At 28.0% G+C, this 27,126-nt stretch overlaps 1 protein-coding gene across 1 annotated transcript in view; it reads left to right on the top strand.

Moving 5' to 3' along the window:
• Positions 1 to 27,126, top strand: part of LOC132919693 (uncharacterized) — a 200,910-nt gene that overhangs the window by 159,292 nt on the left and 14,492 nt on the right. Inside the window, exons 8-15 of the mRNA XM_060981474.1 lie at positions 20,042 to 20,109; positions 20,864 to 21,032; positions 21,099 to 21,238; positions 22,109 to 22,310; positions 22,385 to 22,543; positions 22,906 to 23,187; positions 25,906 to 26,157; positions 26,891 to 27,066. Coding sequence (XP_060837457.1) covers positions 20,042 to 20,109; positions 20,864 to 21,032; positions 21,099 to 21,238; positions 22,109 to 22,310; positions 22,385 to 22,543; positions 22,906 to 23,187; positions 25,906 to 26,157; positions 26,891 to 27,066 — 1,448 coding nt within the window. The remainder of the gene's footprint in view (positions 1 to 20,041; positions 20,110 to 20,863; positions 21,033 to 21,098; positions 21,239 to 22,108; positions 22,311 to 22,384; positions 22,544 to 22,905; positions 23,188 to 25,905; positions 26,158 to 26,890; positions 27,067 to 27,126) is intronic.

The following is a 27,126-nucleotide window of genomic DNA, read 5'->3' as shown; positions in this document are numbered from 1 at the left end:
AAATATAATTAAATTATACGAAAAAAAATAATATATTATCGTAGTCAATTACTATTTTTATAATACATACGTACCTGTAACGCTTGAAAATTATCTATGAAAATAACAAGTTGGTGAAAGATTATTATTATTATTATTCATACTCGTGAATTTAATTATGTTTTCAAATATATATGAGTGCTAATAATTTTATTTAAAAATGTGCAGTTTGGTTCTTAATTTTAATAACTTGTGTTATATAGTAATAACTTTTTATCAAAATGTATTCCTATTAAACAGCTTACTTTTAGTAAATAATGCATTTCTAAAATTTGTATTTATTTGTTATTCCTAACATTTTTAAGTTTTTTAGTTAACACATTTATTACCCTCTTTTTGCTTTATTATATTATTTATAAATGAAACCAAAAAAAAAATTTTAATGAACTGTCATACATTACCATTTACAGGACATCTAAAAAAGTATTTATATACTTATGTTTTGTATATACATGTATAATATAATGTAAAACATTAAAATAATGAACTACTTTATTCAAACAAGAGCAAACTGCTAGTCAAATTTTTTTGATACATATAAAAATATTATCATAATAACATAGGGCCTAATATATTATATAACTATCATATTATTATAGGTATCCGTTAATTTATACATAATAATGAAAATAATTTTTAAAATCATAAAATTTAATAATACTTACCATACTTTTTATTTTATAAGTCTATTATAAACAGTATTAAGCAACTTTTATTTTGTTTGCGCTAACCGGAGAATATATTGAACCAATTTTTAGAATTTTTACATTCTTATCTCTGTGAATCCCCTGGAGTTTTTGTATCAATTGCATCCATTGTTATCTCCTCCATCAGCTTTCTTAAACAAGTGCTCAGATAAAAAAAAATAATGGTAGTAAGTGTTGTTAATTTACCTTAGTTACATAGCTAATTTTTTTTTTATAAACATCTATAATATCAAGTAAGATTCCAAATTTAAAACGAGGCCTCAATGAATCGCTGCAAAATTCTATAATAGAAAATATTGATGACTTTAATGTATTATTATTTGATAGAGATTGAAGTTAAAAATGTAGTTAATATTGACATATTGTGCTGTACGGTTGAAGTGGAATTTGAGAAAGAGTTTATGAGCTTCATTCATAATATCATAATATCCGTTAATGAATACAACAATACATGTGACTGTGACTATTTTAGTCACTATTTTAGTATTGATTTTCAATATCTATATTCTAGGTAATATTGTTCTTCACAAAAATTTCTCAATTTTTTCATTCCTTAAACGTTACCTTCAAATAAATGAAATTGTATAGTCTGAACTCACATTACATTATTACATAATATCTTATCAGCATGTCTATTAGTATAAATCTTTACAAAACAATATTATTGAAGTAATAATTCCAACTGGGCTGGGAAAAAGAGTTTTTAAATCTCAATGATTCCTACCGATTTACCATTTAAATACCTATAAACGTCTCCAATTTACAGTTAAATTGTCTTTTGCAATCACAATAAAAAGAGCCCAAGATCATACATTAAAGAATATTGGAATATATTTATACACAGAGTGTTTTTCACATGGCCAATTATACACAGAATTATACTGAAATGAAGACCCTAATTATCGAATAATTTTGATTCCTATCAGTGATAAAACTAAAAATATTATTTATTTATTTATTATTAGTATAAACTTTTTTGTTTATAAACTATCCATTAATTGAAAAAATGTATCAAAAAATAAACAATGAAAAAATAATACTATTATTGTTGATTTTATTTATTAACTTTTTATTTTTTCTATATTTTTATTCATTAATATACACCGAAAAATCCGTGCGGTAAAACTAGAGCGTAATATCTCTTCATTTTATATAACATCTCTCTTGGTTTTCATTATTGTGCCACCATATTAATAATTTCATATTCAGAAATTAAATTTATAGGATAAGCGTCTAATGGAGTTATATATTATATATATATAAATGATATTACGATTAACGTGCTAAAGTTGACTTTAATAGAATGTATTTCATATTGACAAAGTCAATTAATTTTAAACTGAATAATTAGTCATATATTAAATACATTTAAAGGCTTAAAATGAAACGGGTGAAAATATCTACGACACTTGAGTAAATTGGAATGCTTAATGAAAATCATGTATATGAAATACTTGCGTATAATTTATGGGTATTTAATTTTATACATAAAATATATATTAATAAAATACTACGACTTAAAACTTTTCCCCACTAGGTATGTTATTATTTACTTTACACTTTAATATTTGTTTAACGATACATTTTTATTTTGTTTTTATAAACATTTCAAGTTCAAATTACAACAAAATTGGGTTTTCAAACAAAAAATAACAATTTTTGTTTTTATTTTTATTTTTGTTCTAATTTTAAAAATAGTATTCATGGAGACTTTTTATGTGACTTATTATATTTTATTACTATACACAATAATATATTCAAAATATTTACTTTAATTTTAAACTATAACATGCTCTGTTTGCAACTTATTCACACTATTACTTCAGTCAATCGATATTAATTTAAATTTTAACAACAATAATATATTTAATATAAATATTACATACTATTATAATAATTTGGAATATAACAAATGCGATGTTTTCTTCAAAAGTTAACTCAATCTACCGTATGCATTACTGATAGTAAAATAAATTACTAATAGGAATATAAATATTATATTAAAATAAAATATACTTAATTGTATTAATAATTATTTTTTTTTGTAGGTATTCACTTTTTTATCATTGAATTTATGTAACATCCATTACAGTGAACCAAATGACAAATTACACTTAATACTTACTATACAACAGAGCGAGTTTCCCAATTTTGTTTATCATATATTTCTTAATATTATTAATACAGAGTTCATAATATTTTTTGAAGTATTAATTATTGGTTTACATAATATAAAGATTTTTATTAGCATGTGGACCTATTTAAAGTATTCGTTAAATCTTTCTATAAGAATATTAGCTAAATGGACAATACATTAAATTATACACAAAATTAGATAAATATTCAGTGACCTTATTAAATTATAATTAACTTAAAATTTAAGTTTATCTTTTATTCTCCCTCTCTCTCACATACACTCTCTTTTGGTTAAGAATTATCGAAAACCTTATTAAAATGTTTATTGAAACGAGTGAAATATACAATATTTAATTTTTTTTTTTGTTCAAACATCTAGTTAAATAACTGAACTATACTTTGATTTTTTTTCACCCATTGAAAATTCAAAATTAAACGTTTTAAAGCTACACCGAGCTAACTTCATAATATTGGATTAAAACTTCAAATAATGTCTATGATCATTAAAATTATGAAATGTTTTCGTGTAAAATTAATCACGCGTATTTACCATTTAAACATTCCAATTTTGAACCTTACACGCAATGAGTATTATGTTGTGTGTTTTATTTATATAATTCCAACAATTAAAATTTGTGCAGAGAATCACATGTCTATTAATTTTATATGATATCACTACACTGAATACACAATTCCCATACATATTATAATATACACTTCCATCGTAGCACCAATGGACCGTCTTATTCACGTAGCTGCGTCCAAACTTGTGTGCCGTGTTGTAGTAGTGTATACATTTTATTTACTCTAAATGTTGGAGACAATAATATCATACAACAATAATAAGCAATAACAAAAGCGGGATAGGGCATTGTAGTGAACATGTCATTATAATTGAATCTTAAATTGGTTTAAGACGAAGGCGTTGCCCGCTATTCTTCCCGTATTGTTCCCCTTATTGTTCCATTCCTGTGCTTTCATTAGTTACTCTGAAATTTATCAATATAGTGAACTTATTCATATAATTTTAATTTGTTTTACTTTCTTTAAAAATATTAACTTGATATTTTCGATGAATGCACTAATCTAAAATACAGAAATTACCGTGTTACAAAACGTTTTGTAAAAAAATAAAATTAACATTGTATTATTATTGTCATTATTATTTTCAATTATTTAATACTATTATTACGGTATTATGATTTAAACAAAAATATTTTTTAAAACATATTTTTTACGTTTCATAAATAAGTATACTTACTAACTAAATTACTTTAACAAAAACAACAACAACAACACTGATAAAAAACGGTACTATTCTTATTATTTATTTATTTATTGGTTGAGAACATTTTTGTTACTATTTTCACTGTAAACATAAAATACCAATTCAATTTACTAGCGTTGTGAAAACGTGATGTATACACAGCTACTTGTAACACTATTTTTGACATTGAAGGAGGTAAGATTGCCATTTAAAAAGACGGCATGAGTAATAATAGACATGGATTTAGCGATGAATCTTTTGGTTGCACCGTAACGGCATTATTTCCATGAACGTCAATATACGCATGTTTTGTAAATAGAATATGTAGCTAATTTCATTCTGGACTTTTTTAAATTGAATCCTTTTAAATTCCTTGTCGAATAATCCGGACAAGGGAATGGTTATTTTGATTTGTTTGAAAAAAAAATTAAATGTAACGATTACTATTTATAAAAACGTTTAATAATAAATCTCATAATATTGTTTTTGTTAAATATACAGACATTAAATAATTTTCAAGAAATCCGATTAAATTAAAATTGATTTTGTAGTTTTTAGAAATTAATAAACCTTATTCCAAACACTGGGCTAAGTAGTTTGCCGTAGTAATACGTAATAGAAAATTAAAAAAAATTAATTGGGTCCTATAATTTTATTTGTCTTTAAAATGTTAGCAATAAGTAGTTTATTTATTTGTTTGTATCTTGATGTGCAATAAATATAAATTATGTTTAAAATATTTGATGCAGTCAGTAGGTTTATCGTTTTAAAAGAAAACTGCGTAGGACGAACTTTTTATGGATATCTAAGATCAGGTTTTTTGCTCAATTATTCTGGTTTCTTATATACACCCTTATGTTGTACTGGATGATATTATTAAACCATAGAGAATTTTTTATCAATCTTGTATTTTAGTCACCGCAATATTTTGTGATTCATCATTTGGATTTTATAAACAAAGAATATTTTACACGATGAAAAATAATATTTATATAGCAGTTTGAATAGTGCAAATGCATTGAAATAATATAATCGAGCGTTAATCAATTATAAATGCGACGAAATTTGACACAAACATAATATGGGATTTGGTCCGTTCCGACTTTCCGAGCAGATGCGTAACAAATATTATCCGACTCATATTGCTAACTATATATTATTGGCGTTCAATAGAACTGAATGATGATAATTCATAATTATTGTAAATAATAGTTATTAACGTACTTAAATAAACTTTTTATTTAAAAAGTCTCTGAGAACAATGATAAGTATCTGTATATACAAATAACCTTGTTTTAAAAATAAAATTCTAATACGATCAAATGAATAATTTCCAAGAATTCTATTCTAAAGAATAATAGCAGAAGGACTATTATGTGAGCACAATACAATTTACGAAAAGAAACTTAAGTACAAAAATAAACTATAAATTGTATTGTATAAGCATATGTATTTTATTACCTGCAGTATAAATTATAAAATAACCGATTTCGCTCCGCATTTAAATAATCCGATAATCGATATAAACACAAAATAATATGGTGTTTTGTCACGAAAGGGCTTAATGAATAGACAGGTGATTATAATAAATAAAATAGATGCATATATTTTATGACTTAGACTACCTGAGTAATACACTTAATCTTATCGGATTCTATCAACATGGATGATCAACAACGAAGTCACCTGCCAGTTGGTAGGGTTATATTATAGTAATGTACATTGTATTACAGCTCATTTAGATTCATTTACCGACACGGAAATATCGCCAAATAATGCGGTGGCATCAAAACACCCGTTTATATTTAGCGGGTTTTGAACTAGTCGGTCGTGCGTGCGCTGCCAAAAACTACTTGGAGATAATATGATCACGTGGTCACGGTCCACGCTCAATAGCTCCAAATGAACGTTTCACTGAGTTAATTGAATTCTATCCATATCTATATATACTGAGTAATTCGTTTATTAAACAACACTCATTAATTCAAAATCTATTAACTTTTTAAAAATAAAATTGTTTATATTATTTTCAGTTGAAATGAAACAACGTTCGCATAAAAAAAATTATATTTTTTTAATATTTTTATCAGATGAGTAGTTTATGAGTTAAGAGTATTTACATTTTTGGAGTGGTATGGCCGTATGGGAAAACACCTTAAAATTTTTATTTACTACTCAGCTCACTTAAGCTTTAAATACTTATAACTTATATCTAATTGTCTAAATTTCAATTATTGTGTATCGAAATACTCTAAAAAATATTCTGCTTTATAATATGAAACTAAAAATGTATTTTGTCATCCAAAAAAATAAAAACTTATAAATTATAACAATAAAAATATAATAATTTCAAAAAAATGTTGTTTTTTTTGAACTGAGAATTATATAAAAAAAATATTATCAAAAACGTTTATGATGACATTTTAACTACCTAACAGTTACTTATTTATAAGTACCTAAGTGTTTATAAAGTTATAAGCAAAATATTATTAGTATTCATTATTTTTTCATCAAGTTTTTCGTTAGAATTTTTCTTCTAAACAATATTTTGGTCTTCGTTTTAAAAACTAAAAGTTAATAATTAAATATTAAATAAAAAAATTAACATTTACATTTACATTTTGAAAGTACCACAAACCTAAGAAAATCGCCAATATAAACGACACGCACATAAATGGTCGATCAGTGATGGTGCGATCAATAACTACAATCAAACAATAACAAACTCCATCAAACTGTCATTAATATTTTGGAAAAAATATTATATACGATACGATAGTAATATTACATTATATAATAGTTTGGATATAGTGAAAAATCGGCAGCCCTCGGTAATGCACCGGCGCACCGCAAAGGTGCTTTTATGTTGTATAAACCGATGTACAAAACATACGTTCCAGTTAAGTGGCTGTAATAGAATTCAAAGGGTCTTAGTGGTTGTTCTATGTAAACTCGGAAATTAACAACAGAACTCCCCTGGTATCCGATTATGATTGGCTTGACGTGTTACATTGCTGTTGTAGTGGATAACTAGTAGAAGTTTAATGCAATCGTAGAACTAGCGTCAGGTTCTTAACGCATTTATGAAAACAAGAATGCACAATAAAGTCATAGTTAGTATTTCTTTAACCAAAATATTATTATAAATAACAAATTGTATATTTCACTTATAAATATCTCGATATGCTAGTTCTGCGACTGTTTGACCAGTTAATAATAAACGTTATAATTTAATCTTTAATGTCCGGTTTTAATGTCAACGTCCCACTCTAATTTTGCATCTTAAAAATAAAGACAAAAAATGGTTCATCGGCGCAGCTGCTGTTTTAAACGTATTTTATTTAATATTATTACACGTGCAATCGGTATTAATTGATCTCGACTATGGGACTAATGTGTATTGTTATTATATTGTGCCTACTGTTAAATGTGGTATTATTATTATTATTATTATAAGCACCTACGTATATAAAATGTGGACGCATAGTATGTTATAATTCTCATATGAATATGAATATAGAGCACCGGGGGCCAACATGAGTACGGTTACGAGTTAATGTCCGCGAAACCGATAAAATTACCCAAAATGTGGTGGTTTTCTTATAACTACCCTACCTTTAGGATTATTTTATATCATTATAATATATTTATACACATTTATAGATAGTCCACTAGATGTATTATAATAGCTTTTAGAAATTTTACATTCCTCAGAGTATTATATAAATAACATACCGACTGCTATTATAACGTACATAAGTGCAGTTGTTTCTTTTGCTTGGATCCAAATAATTATAATCAATTATTGAACCAAAACATGAAGAAAAAATAGTAAATTTAATTACTGAACAACGAATAAACTGATCAAACAGAATTAATTTGTAATGTATTTAATAAATACGACATAGCTATGAAAATTCAAAAGCAGCGTCTTGTAATGAATCTTTCTAGTAAAACGGAAAATTTTGATTGGAATTTGAATTCGTTAAATTAATTAAAAATAAATTATTTCTTGTATTTTAGTGTCATTTTCACGCCACGTAAAAAGTAATAAATAATTATAATTTAACAATCAATTAGTAATTAAAAATATTTACAAGTTATATAGATATATATTTAATCTATGAATAAATAAGAATGCATTTATACTATTCGTTCGTCCGTGTTAAATTTATATTTAAAAAATGCATCACTCATGTACAATTAATTCTTTGAATATCAATTGAAAATATTGGTATTTCAATTTCGTCAAAACTGCATATTTGTTTCTCATTAACTTCAGACGTAGGTTTAGTTAAACCATGATTATTATTAAATCGACTTAGTGATAAACATAAACAAATAATTAAAATTATGATTCTTCTAGTCTAACGAATATTAATAAAATTAGATTGCCATAATAAATTAATGTAATTTAGACCTATGTACAATATCCTAGTTCTCCATAGGTTTTAACTTTTAAGATTTTTATAGTTTATTAAAATGTAGGTACCTATTTATTTATTGACTGTTTTAAGTTTATATATAATATCGTATTTGTTAATGTTGATGATAAATCGAATAAATTTAAAAATCTCTATAACGATTGTAGTTGAAACTTTAAAAAAAAGAAAGTATACGTGAATTGAATAAACTACGCAACATTATAATCGATTAAGGTACATTGAACATTTTAATTGTGTGTAGAAATGTATTATTATTATTATTCATGTAACTATGTAAGATGTTATATTTATTAATTTAAATATTGATTTTAAAAATTTGCGGTGAACTTATTAAAACAAAATTTGCGTCCATTTGAAGATAATTTTATTCAAATAAAGGTAATCACAGTTAAGTTGTTATCGCCAGAGAAAAATGAACACCCTGCATTAAAAATACATAATTCCGATAATTAATTAATAATATGTTTATTTTTGTTATTTTTAAATTTATTTTTAAAATCGGTTCCTACGAACCAAAACATAATAAATTATTCCAATTTCAGCAAACTATATTCACGAGCATGGGTAGTTTTGAATTGCTCATTCGTATTATTCGGTAAAGTATATTTTTAACCTTTAGAAGTCTTTAGAAATAATAATTGGTGTGTTACTGACATAATTGTACATGGAAGTTAGTATAGCATTTGGCAGAGGCTAAAAAAAATAATTTGAACTTTCAAAAATTAAAAATATACGTATATAGGTGATTATGATATAACCAGTAATTATCGTATTTTTACTACGTAGATGTGAAATGATTAATATCAAATATGTGACTTAAAAATATTAAAAAAATATTAAATAAAATTTACTTAAATTTAAAAATGAAATGATTGATTTCAAACTGTGGTCGCTAATTTCGATTTAATAAATACACATACCTAGTATATTTATCTATATAATAATGTAAAAACGTAATTTGTGTAATAGCAAAATATAATATAGAAATATGTGCAGGTGAAACACTTAAATTCCCGTTTAATACGATAGGATTATTCTAGCGGGATCCTGAACCTATAGAACACGATTTTTTAGATATTTCTAATATCAGCCAACGAAATTATAGATAAATATACGATATCAGGTTGGAAGATTACCGAACCGGTACCACTGTCACGTACCAATACGATAATATATAGCGTATATTATTAGGCTTTACTGATTTCAATTTTACACTGAACTTTTAAACGAGCTTGTTATTTATTTGTATATAAATACGCTATTAACGTACTATTATAATAAACATATTATTATACAGAGGACGTAGGTGTATACCGTATAATACTGGTCTGTCTGTATTTCCTTTGAATTGGTATGTTTCGGTACGTTTACGCGCGCATCCGATTTTGTGTGGTATTTATACTTCCACTCGTCGGGAAAATTAGCGACCATCGCGAACCGACCGCCTGTTCCCGAATAAACAACGTCCGTCGCGTTTTAATGTTTAAAACGTATTTATTTTTAATTATATCGTCTTGGCAAAATATTGTCGTCGTCGACAATGCTTACGTAATGAAACAAACAAACTCGCTTGTACCTGCGCCCGCCGCCGGATTCCCTTTTGTCCGACGTCGTTAATAATTTCAACGGTGGCGAGAAAATCTGCTGCCGTCGCAGGTCCACATAATATGTTATAATGCTTCTAAATATATGTATAGCAAATACTGTAATAATAATATAACGTATACCACCTACGGTCGTTGTACGTTTTTTGGACGTGAGCAGAAAATGAATGTTTAAACGGCGTAGCGTTGTGTGTGCGGAATTCTATCGGTCCGCATAAATAAATTGATATCGTTGCAGTGGTCTTCAGCGGAAATGTATATAATACAGCCAACGACGTATAATAATTATTATTGCTTCGCCGTCCACGGCTGACGTTTTCGTACATTTATCTAGCTGTGCGATTTCTGCATTCTTTTTCATTAAATTGTAAAACGAATTTGCAATCGACAAACCTGCGGACAACTCACTCGTATAGTATATCGTATAGTAGGTTTCTAGTAATATACCTCGTTATTGCGAGTATATCACTATGTTTTAAGCTATTTATATCAAGAAACTAGTAACTACTATTATGTAAAATAATATAATGTTATTATATTCTATAATATAATATGCGGCAGTGGCGTAGCCAGGAAGGTTAAGGGGGCCGCAGCCCCCCTTGAAATACTAAGATCATTTAAAAATTATTTTCATTTTTAATGGTCTTACAAAAATCTTCAAAATTGATCACATTATAGTGATCAAATTGTCTACATTACAGTGACCAACTCAATAATAAAAATAATTTGACACCAACTATTCATCAGACCTAATCTCCTGGATTTATTAAGTATTGTATAATATTATTTTGCAAACATTAAATAGTAAAGTTATACACATCAAGTGTAATTCATTTTACAACCCTATAACCTAACCTAATCTTGAAAGACAGCCGGCAAATTACACTCTTCACGTTTTATATGTGTATAAATAATAATAAATCAATACAATATTTGATATACCTAATATGGACAAACCATTTGTAGATAAATACCTACTCTGTTTTGGAACGCGTAAAATATTAGTTAGCAATTATTTTGAAAAATGTACAGTTTTTAGTCTAAACGTTTACGATAAATTTCAAATTTAGTTTCCAAAAAAAGCACACTAAAAAACCTAGTGATTAAACGAACGTGTTACCCTTTAAATATTATAGTTTTGGTGTGCATAACATACTGAATACACATATTATATTATGTAAATATGAACCCGTTGAACGTTATCGTGAACTAAAGTAGCAGCGACCACTCAAGATCGACTTTTGACTTCAACATCACCAATAGTAATAACAATATTCGACCCTTCCGTCTCATCGATTCTTACTTCACCCCGCACACAAGACCACACTCTTCAGCGCTTTTATACCTCGACTAGATGTTGTCAACGCGTGCCGGGAAAATAAAATCCTACGTCTCCGATTTATGACGCGCCCGTGTTATGGTCTTTTCCGTTGGGCGATTTTCGATCTCTCACGTCCGTCCGTTTCTTTAAGTATACGCACGTACTTATACATAAATATATAGAGAAATACGTATAGCTACTATGTGTGTATATAAAAAACTTAACTCACTTTCACGATATCATAATATCCCTGAATATATGATTCGGAACGATAAAAAATATATATTTAAAACCATGCAAAACATGCGTATAGCAATAAATTTTGTAAAACCTCGAGTTACGATACCATCGCGTAACTTAGACTTTCCTTAAAGGAACCTTAATTTTTCTTTTCAGTCTTACACTTTTGTTGTGAATAATATACCCGCGAGCGTAATAATAATGAAAAAAAAAATACACCGACAATGGCCAATGTTAACAAACGATATAACAATACAATTTTTTTTAAAAATGGATGACAATCAGATTCATAAAACTGTTGTGACATTGGTGTGTGCACGTGCACTTCATAACTGCATTATCATAAATATATTAAATATTCGATAATAATAAATAATAAATAATTTAATTTTTCGAGACAATGGGAACGATAATCGTTTTAGTTTTCATATGTATAATTATTAATAACAATGTTTTAATGTCATTAAAAATGTAATGCTACCGACCGGCCACTACAGAATAATCATCGTACTGGCTCGTTTAATAATGCAACATGTACTCTTAATAGTCAAACTTATTTCACATGGATAAAATATTTTGATGGCTCGTCTGTTCTGGTGATGAAATGCTGTGACATTAAGTGACTTGGCGTGAAATGGCCTTGCCAAGAGCCTATGGGGGTAATTACGGTAAACTACGTGACGTTAATTTAAAATTTCACTCGTCAGACGCAACGGATTTAATTTTACTAAACTCGAGTGTGCTTCGTCTACTGTCGTATCTGAGACGCGCAACGTCATATGCATAAGGTATTATTATTAAAATGATATTCACGCCATCTATCATATAATTACCATGCGAAATTTGTTTTATTTTTATATATTATAAGTGTGTGTGTGTGTGTGTGTGTGTGTGTGTGTGTGTGTGTGTGTATGTGCGTCTGTATGTATAAAGCATATTTTATTGTTTCAAACACAGATAAATTTTCACAGCAAAAATGATGCGACCATAGAAACTTCAATCATGAATGTTGTCGCATGATACCTGTATATACCTAATATATTATTATTATATAACAATATCAACTTCTACAAATCGACGTTTAACAATGTAGTATACACCTATATCTATTATGAAATATCGCGTTCGTATTCATTAATTTATTGGTCTCCACGGCTATCTATATGTAATGTATAATATTATAATATGTATACAGGTAGCCTATAATAATAAACCATAATATTATTATATTGTTGTTACGTATAATATTAATAATATATAGACGTCGATTACAATGTATATACGTAATAATATAATAGGTACATTGTATCGTTGAGAATTGCTTCTTAATTATGTCACTGTAGATTACCGTAAGTCCATTTAATTTATTATCTCCGTAAATTTATATGAAACATTCTTCTCACTATGTACCTATATTATATTTTCGGGAATGTTGAATATTTAAATTGATGTGGAATAATGCGTTTAAAGTGTATTACTGTTAATAGTATTCTTCGTTTTCCTCTTTTTATGCCCACAGCTGTCAATTCAATTATTTCGACCGAATGGCGCGTTGTTTGTTAATGTTTCTGTCTTTCCGTTCTTTCTATAAGACTATAACGACAAAAGAGTCGTATACAATTTATTTTCTATGGCCATATTTATGTGGTACACCGTCATGTTACCAAACCGAGAGAAAATACGGCAAGGAAAAAAAATAATATGTTATGGCTATTATTATTATCATTTCCTGTATACTTCTACGCAAATCTTGTTCGGTAATGTTAAAACTATTTTTTTATACATAATCTTAAATAAAAAATGATTTTAAATATTTTAGAAAATAATATCATTAATTAGTGAGTACAAAATATAAGCGTTGTAGTATCTTTTATGGGCAATATTATATCATTACGATAGAACATTGTTTTAGTTTCATGTTTATTAGGGAAATGGTGAATATCATGCAACTTAATGTTCTACGCAAAATAATATCAGTACTATTTTCCAACATGTTAAATTTATGATTTCACAGAGTAATAATATCATACCATTAGATTAAAAGATAAGGACTGTATAAGTACTCCTTATAAATGCAGTCGCACTTGTCTTAACAGTAACGTTTATTATTTTTAATTGTCAAAGTATATTAATTATATTTATATATATATCGTATGTATGTATGTATGTATGAATACATGTATGTAGGTATGCATAATGTGTGCATTTATGTATATATTATGTATTTTATATACGTATAGAGCATGCAGCTTTTATTCGTACACGGACTGTATATGCAATACGCGTACAGTTATCTGTGTATTATGAAATATTAATTTGTTTTTACTAATTGTAAACATATTAAAATATATCAAATATAATGTTCAACAATGTAAATAGCACTGAAAGTTTAATTACACAGTAGTTTTTTCATAAGCCAAAATTACTGAATCGTATACCGAGAAATTAAAACTTCAGGACCCACGGGACATCTACTATCAAAATTTTAAAATGCTTATATAATTTCCGCCGATAATTTAATTATATTCCATAATTATTCTTTATGTTCTTCAGGCAAAACTTTCATAGCAATTTGAAAGTGCCAATCTTTAAAAAAAGACGGAAATCGGACAATATATTAAAATATATAAAATTTGAAAAGTATTTACGCAGACAATCGTAGACTAAATTTACCATACAGCGAGCGGTGTCCTGGGGAATTAAAAAAAGTAAAATGAAAACAAAACAAAACCGTTACTCATTGGAGTTGTATTTAACAATAGGTACTGTATTTTTTTTTTCTAGTGAATTATGCAAATACAATTGTACTGTTATTCTCGTTTTAATGTCAATTAATTGTCGAATGCGAATTGAATAAATTGCGTATCGAATTTGTTTATAATTAACATGACGTTGTACCCGCGTGTGTTGTCTCCGCCTTACTAACATGTAACCGTACATCATATTCAATTTGCGTTGAGCATAACCCATTGTATGTTGTTAGCTTTAATAATGGAGTCAATTTACCTATTATCAAACTTCGAAGCAAGAATATTATTTAGGGCATCTCATATGCTTTTATTAATATTATAATTACAAAGTGAGTTATGAGCGTTTTAAAGTTGTAATATCTTACATATAGCTAATATAGCCTATAACTCACATTAAAATTATGATATATAAAAAAAAAAAGCAAATGCAATTTTCTAGATAATATTCTTACCTTTAAGTTTGATAACAGGTAAATTTACTTCAGTATTAAAGCTAACATCGACATAAAATGGGTTCTGCTGAACTCAAATTGCGGAAATGACGTCCACTTAACGACTGCGCCGATATTTCAAATATATTAAATTCTACGAAAATAATACCGAGAAATGGAACCCACCACGTAGTCAGTGTAACGATAATTGTTAATAATGTATAGGTTTTGTAATTATCTACAATAATATGATATACGTCATGTAATTTAACTAAAAAATTATGGAAAAATAATAAAAAATATCGTTGTTCATGACAAAGTACATAGCGACGTGTGTTGTTCTCCGAAAACATTAATACCTATTGTGGTGCATAATGTCGTGGTATAATAATAATAATGTTATAAGTACCGTTCGCATTATTGCCCGTTTCGTGTCAGCTACAAATACCGCGTACTGTTTCACATTGTAAAATGATAATGATCATTACATGTTATGTAATAAGTTATAAACCAGGTACCATTATGTTTATGCACATTGACGAGTTGACCGTAATGACACACGAGCAGTCAATTAGCCGGCGCTCCGAGTAGGCAATTTCGGTACAGCCGCGCGCGTGTGCGTCACCAAGCGTATCTCTATAATAAATAATAATAACCAGACAGCGGCGCCCCGTCGTAATCGTGCGTACTATATTATTATTAGGTATATATTTATAGGCACTATTATATTTGTAGACAATCCACACTGCGCGGGTAATTGTAATGAAAACATAGGTGACGGGGAGGGGGGGTTCGGTTACACATTAGACTGATAATATTTTACACATTATATAATATTATAATAATAATATGAATTAAGAACATGTCTTACTGAATCCGCGCAGGCGCGTGTACAAATAACATAACCGTACAGTACGACTCGAACCAGCCATTTGCGTCGGACGCGTTATCAAACGGTTTAATTATACATTTATTTCGTAGCTTGATAACACTGTGTACGATATCGTCGTTGCAATAAAATTATTATAATTATTATTATATACTTATGCAGGGTGATTAAACAAGCCTACTCGCCGCCTTGTTATTACTCCGTTTTAATAATGAATTTATTCAAATTCTGATTTTTAAAACATTTAATTATACTTTAGGGCCTCGTTTTCAAGTATTTAGATTTATTGTACCATTTAAAAAGTGTCCCGCGGTGATACAAACTTTATTTTTCAATCGAGAACCAACCTTTTTATTGTGAGCTGTCAAGCGGGAAGTCGCAGTTTCTTATTTTTATTACACCTTGGTAAGTTAGTGTCAGTGATCTACATTATTAATAGATAAATAATTTACATAAAAAAAAAATTATTTTTTTTATCTAATTTAGACAAATAAATATTGTCAAGGTAATTTTTTGTGACACAATTTTCAATTTTTTTTTATATTTATTTAAGATTATTTTATCTGTGGGGCGTGTTATTTTTCTAAACTGTTGTCTATACTGTATTTATTAGATATTATTTGCAACTCTTTCAATTATCTCATGTATATATTTTATTGCATGTATTTTACTCTAGTTATTTTGCAGTTTATTCTTAATTCTCAGCAAACACTGACAATAAACGTATTTACTAGTGTAAAAATTGAAACTTATATAAATATTTGTATTTTTATTAGATAATCGATATTCTAAAATAAATGTAAACGGAATTTTTAAATCATATGTTTTATATTCAAATCAATATTTCTGAATTTTAAGACTGGTGTAGAAATAAATACTTATATTATTTATTTTACAGTTTGAGAAAAAATTATTGTTTTTAAAATAGACATAAAAAAAAACGTTAATAAGAAAATATATAACTATATGAAGTAATAGAATAACGGTGACGTAATGTTAATAAAATACACACTTTTAAATAAAACTTTTCCTTTTAAATGTATTATTGTTGTTACTAAATTTTCATCAGTCCCTGGTGACGATGGTATGAAAAAACCTTTTTATACATATAAACACGAATACACGATTATATAATAACATGTAATAACCAAAACTGTGAACTTCAATAAAAAAAAAAAAAATGTTCAATTAATAAATTGAATTTCTAATTATATGAAAAATTATTATTATTATTATTTTATTTAAATATGATGATAATAAAGATAAATGTATAAATAAAATGGTATAAAATGGTATAAAGTGGTATATAAATACCAATTATGCCTTACATAATCTAATAAATTATGCGTTCGATAATAGTAGATGAACTCATTAAAATATTATTTTTATAGTTATTAGTATCATATTATCATAGTTCAAAATCGACTAACAAAATATAGTAGTGAAACTAATTTTACATCACAACTATATCAAACAAAATAAATGTGATTTTATTTGCTTGGAATAATTATTAAATTGCTCAATATGTACAAAAAACATATAGCTGATGATCAATCGTATTGAGTACCTACCGTTATTATTTTTTTAAATTATTATACAGAATGCAGTTATTGTTCGTTGAGGATTAATGCTTTAACTCCATTTATATTACTACTTATTAATACCTAACCTGTGTAGTGTGTACTGAAAAAAATATTTATGTGTACACTTTACCTTTTTCCCGATATACAATTGAATAGCATACATTGTTGAAAACATCAACTCTTTTCTGCGATATTATTTTATATAGGACAAAATAAACTTGACACACATCTCATTACGATATTTTCGGGGGACTTTATTGTTCTATTCAACGTTCTATGTACTGACTGCATTCAATAAACTATCGTAGTTTTATTTGATACCGGGCTTAAAGACTTATAATATAACAGTGTACTATATTTCTCATTTAATCCATTAACCCAGAAACGTTTGACATTATATTTTCCGTTCGATCAATTGATTCAGCTATCGAGCCATTTTACGAATTATAATAATTATTATATGATTCAATAGTCCGTTCAGATACACAAACATTTTTACCGGATAATTATGTATAATCAAATATTGTTTTATATCAAGATAACGTATAACATCAGTACCCCGTATTAAACATATTATACCAGCGGGGCTTCAAATCAGTATTATATAAATAGAGCCCGTATAACCGCTTATAAGTATATCGCGTCGGTGTGAAAACCTCTCGACAAAAAACCAATCGACCCAGTGACCACATAGCCGAGGAATTTTAATGATTCGCCGCCCTTCTAAATTATTGATTTATTTGTTAGAATGTCCGGTACAGTTTTAAGTTTCCTAATTCTAAAGTTTACATAATAGCATGATTTTTATTTTACAAAACTTTCAAACGAACACGAAGATAGCCAACCTTTTCTATAAATAAATAAAATTATCTTTAAGATAACGGAAGGAATATATATTATCATGTATAACCTATGTAAAGGAAACAGGAAATAGAAAGTTAGTAAAAATGATGACACGAGATGACATCTAAACGATTTAGACGTGTGTTGAGATGTATTGATAAAATAGGTTAAACCAAAATCTAATTTAATCTATATTGACACAATACGGACTTCATACTAGAGTCCAAATAATATAAAATATTTTCTCTTAAATATACACATACTGTATTACGATGAATTTACCCATAAAGCAAATCGTTAGTTTTTTTTATTTTATTATTTAACAATGAAAATAATTTAAAAAAGTAAATTTTACCACTCTTAGTTATATCTCACTTGTACGTTTGTAAACAAAATTTAACCAATTTAAGTCTGTATAATCCATGTTCAAAAATGAATTTATATACCATTATATTTTTCAAAAAATGCAAATTTGTGTTTACATATAAAAAACTACATTAATATTCGTCAGTTACAACAAAAAATCTATATTCTTTTTACTGAAAGTAAACATTCTAAACTAAAATTGTTAAGGTTAAACAAACAATAAGACACAAATAAAATAAAATAAACAAAACATATGTATATAATATACTAAAAAAAAAAAAAAAACACAAACAGTTAAATGTTTTATTTCCGAACCAACAAAATGAGAATAAAATATAATGTATAATATATTGTTCGCTTTGAATAGTTTTCAGAAAAAAATATAATAACAATAATAACGCTTTCTTTTTCTATACTTTTCAAATTTATGACCAAACGTGTTTCACAACAAAAGAATGATTTATACAGTATAAGTTTGTGAAAAATAGTCACATAAGATGATACGTCGTTAAATAGGCTGAAACAAACGATTATCGCTTTAATATCATGTTATATTACATGTCCGATAGATGTCAACATATGAGTCCATAATTCTACGTATGTTAATCTCTAGTGCTCGTTCTATGTCTTATATTTTATTTTTTCTATGCAATATGATTGAATGTACACGAACTGTGTTTACTATAAGTATGTAATAACAATACGATTTACATTTAGCGGATGTCCCCGCTTTTTACGTTAAACTCCTCTTTTACCAGCGTCCCACTTATTCTTTCATTATTGTTTTAATACAGATTATAAAATTAAACATTCATCAGAGTATTTGCATAAATAATTTTCTACAAAATGTAATTCGGATGTCTGAAATTTTTAAGAAACACGAACACTACACTATATTTTTTTTCAACGCGATTTCCTTATACATAAATAATTTTCAAAGCTGTGAGACACCACAACAATTCTAATGGCTTAATATACAACACATACTCCTATAATACTATCTAAATCACCCGACTTTGCCTAGAAATAAACGAGCACACCCCTTTGGTAATTTTGGTTTGAGTATATCTCTATTCACGGGCAAGTCGGTGGCAGTATTACTTGATTTGTGGACAAATCCGACAGAGATGGGAAATACATCTGCGCTCTTCACTGTTAGTAAACAGAATGCGCGTAATTATTGTCACCGTGTTCAGGAACACATGCAACCAATCAGAAATAAGACGTAAATATATACACCACCGGGTCATAATCTCATTCCAACCGGAAAACACGTTATTATTCTATCTAAGTACCAAATGGATTAGAATTAAAGTACCTAAATGCGCTGAAATAATAAAATTAAATAACTATCAATAAATAATTTTGTAATTGTTTATTTATTTTTATATTTTTCATGATTAATGTTTTTTATTTATAGTTCAGAAAACACTTGAAATTACCGACAAATTCGCATGAACCATATGACTTAAGAATAACATCGATTTTGTAAGTACAAACAATTATATTATTTAACAAACATTGTATGGTAAAATCATGCAACTACGATAACTCGAATCTGAGCAACTCGAATAAACTAATAGGTCCTATAAAATATATTATAAATAATATATTAATATAAATTAAATACCTACCTCTATCTTTGTTTAGTATTAATCCTTATTTTTATTCAAGTTTCAGTCGTTATAACTCGACTGTATGTTTATTTATTTAATATTATTATAATATCTGTTCATATCTCGACATAATAATGTATTTTTGAATTGTTTTAAAATCCTCTATCAGGAAAAATTAAATATCATATAACATACCGTATTATACTATGTTTAAATAAATATTTTATTTTTTTTATCTTAATGAAACGAAAAAAATAATAATCTTATCATCTTAATGAATACCATTTTTTTATGCGTATTTATAAAATATACAGACATTATAGTTCAATTGTAATTAAATTCTTTTGTATTTTTATTATTACAATACATTGTGTTTCGAAGTATGTGATATTATGTTCAAACTGACGGTGTTTAATATAATCTGTTATTTTAGATTCTAAACTTTTTTTTTAAGTGAACGCTACTTAAATTAAATAATCCGTTTTTCACGACATCTAAATATAAAATAATTTATTACATGTATATGTAAAGAAGTTCACTACCTGTTCCTACCACCAGGTTGAGAATTAGTATAGTACTGAATCAATTAACTAACATTGTATTGTGTTATCGTGGAATGAATTTAGACCAAAAACTGGAGATGTCCATTTTGAATTTTATTCACGTAAATCGGATCAGAAAATTGTACAAGACTTATTAAACCATATGATAGCCAATGGTTCTCTTGGATCTGGGACTGTGCCGCTGGTAAAAACGGCGCTATCCTTTCAGCAAGAACCATCGTTGTGGTTAAATGTATGTGGACATTTATAATTTATTTTTCAATTAATTTATGAGTTGTACTTTCATTGACTATTGTAGAAAATGGACGTGAATAAAAATCGAGATTCCATACCCGAAGGAGAACCGTTCATTATATCATGTATAGCTCAAGGACCGCCAGATATGCAGTTCAAATGGTTTAAAGATGGAATCCCAATTAATACGTCAATATCAACCAGGTACATTTTATAATTGGATTTTTTTTTCATATTGTATGGTTTAAGAACATGTAATTATGTAAAACCGATTAGATTTAAATTACTGATATGAACATTTATATGATAATAGTTCTATAGTTTATATAGAATATAATATAGTTAATAACAATAAATAAATACCAAGATAACCTATGATACCCCGGGAAAAATAATAAACACATTTTGCTTTATACTAAAATATAATGTATTTTTTTGTTAGAAATACATTTATAATAATCATGATGATTAATTGTAAAACAATTTAATTTGTATGGTATGCCACTACAGTACTACACCTTACGATAACACACAAAAGTTTTCTAGACCAGTATAATTTGTGTGTGCAAAAAAAATCTTTATGTAGGTATACTTTAAATTTAATTTTTATTTTACAGCACTTTTTGTTGTTTCGTTATTCGGGTATGTACTTCAAATTATTTGAATACACACACACACACACACACACACACACACACACACATACACACATATATATATATATATATTACATAATATACTAAATAATGAAAGTATAAATTATGTATATAACTTTTATTTAAACCGAAAAACGCGTAGTACGAGACCAATAATATTAAGATAGTTAAAAGTTAAAAAAATATCTGCTTCAGTATATTAGAAATTTCAAATTACAAAAATACAAAAAACAATTCAATTTATTTCCATTTAAAAATGATTGTAACTAAATCTACTTATCTAAAATCATAACAAAAAAACAATACAATCTAAAAAATTAACTTAACAGTGTGTAAGGATTTCAATAAATTCTATAACACTAACAATCAACTTTACCAAATACAATTTTGAAGAAATACGTATTTTATTTTTTATTAGAAACATTTGGACAAAAATCAAGAAAATGGACAAACCCGATTATAAGTCTTCAATGTTGGTGATCGAACACGCTGACATCTTTGACTCTGGAAAATTTACTTGCCAAGTATCTGACCATTCTTACCAACAATGTCAATCAGTCGCGTTAACCGTGATCCCTCTACCAGAAGTCATAATGAAACCGTCTGTTACGGTTAAGCCGGTGATTTAACACACACATCGTCACATTCAGTTGAATAAATAAATTTTTTTATACTTACCGGTCTTTACTTGCAGGGTGACAATGTGACGATAATGTGTTTCTTGAAAAACGAATTCACAAAATTTGGTAATACGTGGCTAGATAGTGATATGCGTTTGGTGAAAATCGACAAGAACGTATTCTGGGAAGACTTACACCGTGGAGGTAGCGTGCTTTACGTGAAGAATATAACGGTGAGAATATTATGAATCGTGAAAGTAATATTCACATTCGCAATTACCTTGTCGTGGGGTGATCTATCCAAATGATTTTATTCAGATCTATAGTAAAATATGAACCTTTTTTTAGCGTTCAAATAAAAATAATTTTTTAATTACGTATAGACTTTTCGCTTATGTATATAAATATATTATGTACCCAACGCAGTGTCAATATATTTCCGCAACAATGTGTTTAAAATCTTTATATATATATTATATCCTCTCTACGTAGGTATACACGCATATTACTTCCTGTTAAACCACTGTGATCATCACCCGAACGGCTGTGGGGTATTTATTATACGGTTTTCTAATATTGTACGCACATTTTACAGTCGTCAGCCGAGTACAGGTGTGAAGCTTCTAACCGGGCGGGCAGGCGTAATGCCACCGTGTACGTAGACGTCCTCAACACGAACGTGATGGCACATTGCGTTGCAGATGGCGTGTGGCCGATGACCGGTGCCGGGAAATCGGCGTCCTCGGAATGTCCGAAAAATAGGTCGACCAGTTACGCGTCGCGTGCGTGCGTGCTGACAGCCGCCAATCGAACCGAGTGGCAGAAACCTGACTACTCGGGGTGCGCGCCAGATGACCTAAGCAAAATTACTATGAGCGTAAGTATATATGAATAAGTGCTTAAGATGTTAAGCAAGAAAGAAACTACTTGGCGAGATATCGCCAAATGTCTAAGAAAATAAAAGAAGTTTTTCGTTTTTCATTTTGTTATAAAAAGGCACTGATTTTTGTAGAAAAATTTAAAAACAGTACATCTCAAAGGCTAACATTTCTTGAATTTGATGATAGTTCACCAAATCCACGATAAAATAACCACCCAAAAAATATGGTATACTAGATACGTGTCTTTTTATTATACGTATAGTAAATAATGAACAGAAATACGCTAAAATGTTATAAAATAGATATTGTAATCACGAAACGCACGAGTATTGTACAATATATTATACAATATTAATATAATCTACAATATCATAACAATTTTAATATAAATATATATATATTATAATGGTTCTTATATCATCTTATATCTTATATCATCATAAAACAAATGTCATTGTGATGACAGTAGATCGCAGTGTGTGAGCATGTACATAGGCGTAAACTTAAGCCCAGTGTTAAAAGTTGATAAGTATAATTTATTATATTAACAAGAACAAACCTGGCCTTCAGTAAATACCATTATAATATAACAATTTATGACTAACACTGTCGAAACGCGGCTGAGCTACAAAGTATTTTGTCATGTTGTCAACGAATACAATTCTTTTGTTACCTAGAATTTATATGCAATGACGGAGAATATTAATAAATTTATATTTACGTTTTAAAGTGCGATATCAACAAAATGTACTCCTAACCTAATCTAATATAAGTATTATACCTAATGCATTATTATAACCTTTGGATTATGATGTACCTATTTCATCTACTCATAACGCCGTGTCTCTCAGCCATTTTATCATTGAAATTCGTGGAAAAAATTAATCATTCTGAGCTAACTGTCCCTAAATTAAAAGTTCGGGATAAAAAAAACAGAGAGTCTCATCAAAAGAGTATTTTTATTACAATGTGTATAGTATACAGTATGTTTTCTTTTTAAAAGTAACACGAAATATTTCAGTCCAGTAATCACAGATTGATATGGGGTTTTCAGAAGGAGATAGCTGATAGGGAATACCTAAATACACATTTTTTGATGATTTTCAAATAATTAATATCATTCAGTGTAAGCATTCGCATTATAACTTGCATTTTTTTTAAAATAGAAACAGGTATTTCCAATACCAAATTAGGATAGATCAATTTTTTAAGGATTTTTTACGTCTTAACGCTCTAAAACCAAAATTGACTGAATTATAACGAGAAAAATATGTTTTAGTATAAAACATTTCATTTTCGATGATTATCCTATGATTTTATAAATTTCTGTGCAATTCCACGTAATTTATACATAAAAAAAAAACTGCTGGTGCAGAAATTCAAAGAGAACACATTTTAGCTGCTACCCAAATGGAAGTAATGCGTCGTCTGCAGTTATACGTAAAGAATGGTGGACTAAATTTTAAACAACTTGTAAGATAGGTATTGGTATTAATTCGTTTTTTTAATTAAATAATAGAAATTACAAATGTTGTATTCCTAGTACAGAAAACAAAATTTGAGGTAAACGTATACTTAAAGTCTTAAAAATAATTTATTTAATATTTAAAAATATATTATAAGCGAGTGAAAAAGAATAGGTATGTGGAATTGCACAGAAATTTGTAAAATCATAGAATAATCGGCAAAAAATCCAATGATTTAAATTAAAACATTTGCTCATTTTCATTCAATAAATTTAGGTTTTAGAGTTATGGTTAAGAGGTCAAAACGACTTAAAAAATGTCGGTTTATTCGAATTTAGTATGAAAACACCTGTAGCTATTTAAAAAAATACAATTTGTATTGCGCATACGCACACTGGAAGATATACAAATTTAAAAATCATCAAAAAATGTGTGTTTGGGTATTCCCTATCTTCTCACAAAAACCTCATAATATTATTCCGAGGTCGCTGAAACATAACTGACATTTTTCGTGTTACCTTTAAAAGGAAACACGCTGTCAATAATATAATATATAGAGATTTATTGTTTCATTAAGTATGCTAGAATATCTAATTAGAATAGGTTTTTAGGTTATTACTATTCGTTCAAAACCAAAAACCATTTATCACATTCTTTTCGAAAGCGCGCACTGTCTATTTTTATAATCCCCAAATAATAAGACACCGACGTATTTAGCCGTAAGGTAGCGTCGACTTGTATCTCGTATGTGGATGTGCGTATAAATATAGTATTATGTAAATGTGTATTGTGTACAACGATCGCTCTGCAAAGACCGAGTTTCTGGGATTTTCAGTTTAATTAAAAAACTTTTCCGATAGATAAACACTATACGCTTTTTACAACGCCTCTGTTTTTGTAGTTAAACTGACAAAAAAAAAAAAAAAAACAAACAAATAAATAAATAAATAAAAACATGCGTTTAACGCGTGCGATACTCACGACACCGCCACTGACGTTGCATGCCACATTTCCGGAAAACCTTTCAACGACACGCTTTCTGTTTTCTTTTTTTTTATTCAATTCAATTACAACATATATACCGTGTTGTGAGTGCATATTGTCAAAACTGTATTAAGACACATTATATTGTATACACACTACACACCTATGATACGCTGTTATGTTATGCTATAATATATACAATGTTTAAATCAAGTATTATTATTATGCGGTTTTCAAACGGAATTATACACGATTAATTTTCAGTTTCGTAAAAAAACGTTGGGTTATGATAAGGTCAACGTGACGGCCGCGAAAACTTTGAGCTCACTATACAACGAACTTCACACCACAGCCAAATGGTATCCAGGCGAGGGCGAGCCTGTCATCGATTTCCTTGTGTCCGTTACGTCGTACCTACAAAAATCATACGATTTGGCTGACCTCGACCAAACTTCTGATAGTTTTGACAATATACTCAGCATGTTGTTGGAAAACGATTCGGTCGTCAATGAAAAGGTAAGTGTATTTCAGCTATCTGATGTCTGTGGATCGCAGTACTGAACATATTATTTTATCATTGTATTATATTATTATTACTTTTAGGATTTTTTTAACATACATATATGTTTTTAGGCTGGATACCACGTTTTTTTCTGACCAATTTTGCGTTACACTAGCCATCGCAATAAAATTTTAACAAATTTAAATGAATAGTATTTAGTTAAAAGACCGTTATAAATGTCGTGGCACCAAATAATCTCAAATTATAATGTTGTAATTTCGCTTTATAATACCTGCCTGTGTTGCCCCTAGCAACTGGATCCACAGTAGAATAACGTTAACTAACTGACCAATTTCGCGTTACAATGTCTAAATTTCCCATAGAAACCGATTACTAATGTATTTTACATTTAGGTAAGATGTAGGTAGCTATAGTTATATTACCATAGCAACCAATAAAATATCATGCCGTAAAATCTGAACACAATTTTTTTTTTTCTTAATCCGATTTTTCGTGAGGTTACCTCTTGCAACTGATGAGTCATGGATAGCAAACTTGTTGATCCATTTTTTTTAATCATAATTTTAAAACATAATATAATATGAACATATTATGATTCTATGTTTTTTTCTTACACTAAACAAAATATTAAGTAGCAGCTACGGGTTTTTATTTTACTTATATATAGTGGGATTTCGTATTATATTAAATAATGTATTTTTGTTTTTTTTTTTTGTTATCTGGCAGAAAATTGTTCAACTTCTGGATATGATCGAAACGTGGACGCTGTTGAAAGCGTTTTACTTGTTCACCAACAAAGGAACTAAACAGAACATCAACCAAATCGAAAATATATATGTTGCGTCGGCCTCAGAAGTAGTAAAAAATCATAGTAGAAATGTAACGCACAGGTTTTACGACAAGTACATAATGCTAATTTTATTTTATTTTATTTTTTAAATCACTTGACATAGTCTCTTTAT

The sequence above is a fragment of the Rhopalosiphum padi genome, chromosome 2 (genome assembly GCF_020882245.1).
Source record: "Rhopalosiphum padi isolate XX-2018 chromosome 2, ASM2088224v1, whole genome shotgun sequence".
Lineage (NCBI taxonomy): Eukaryota > Metazoa > Arthropoda > Insecta > Hemiptera > Aphididae > Rhopalosiphum > Rhopalosiphum padi.
This window is presented reverse-complemented; position numbering and strand designations above follow the sequence as displayed.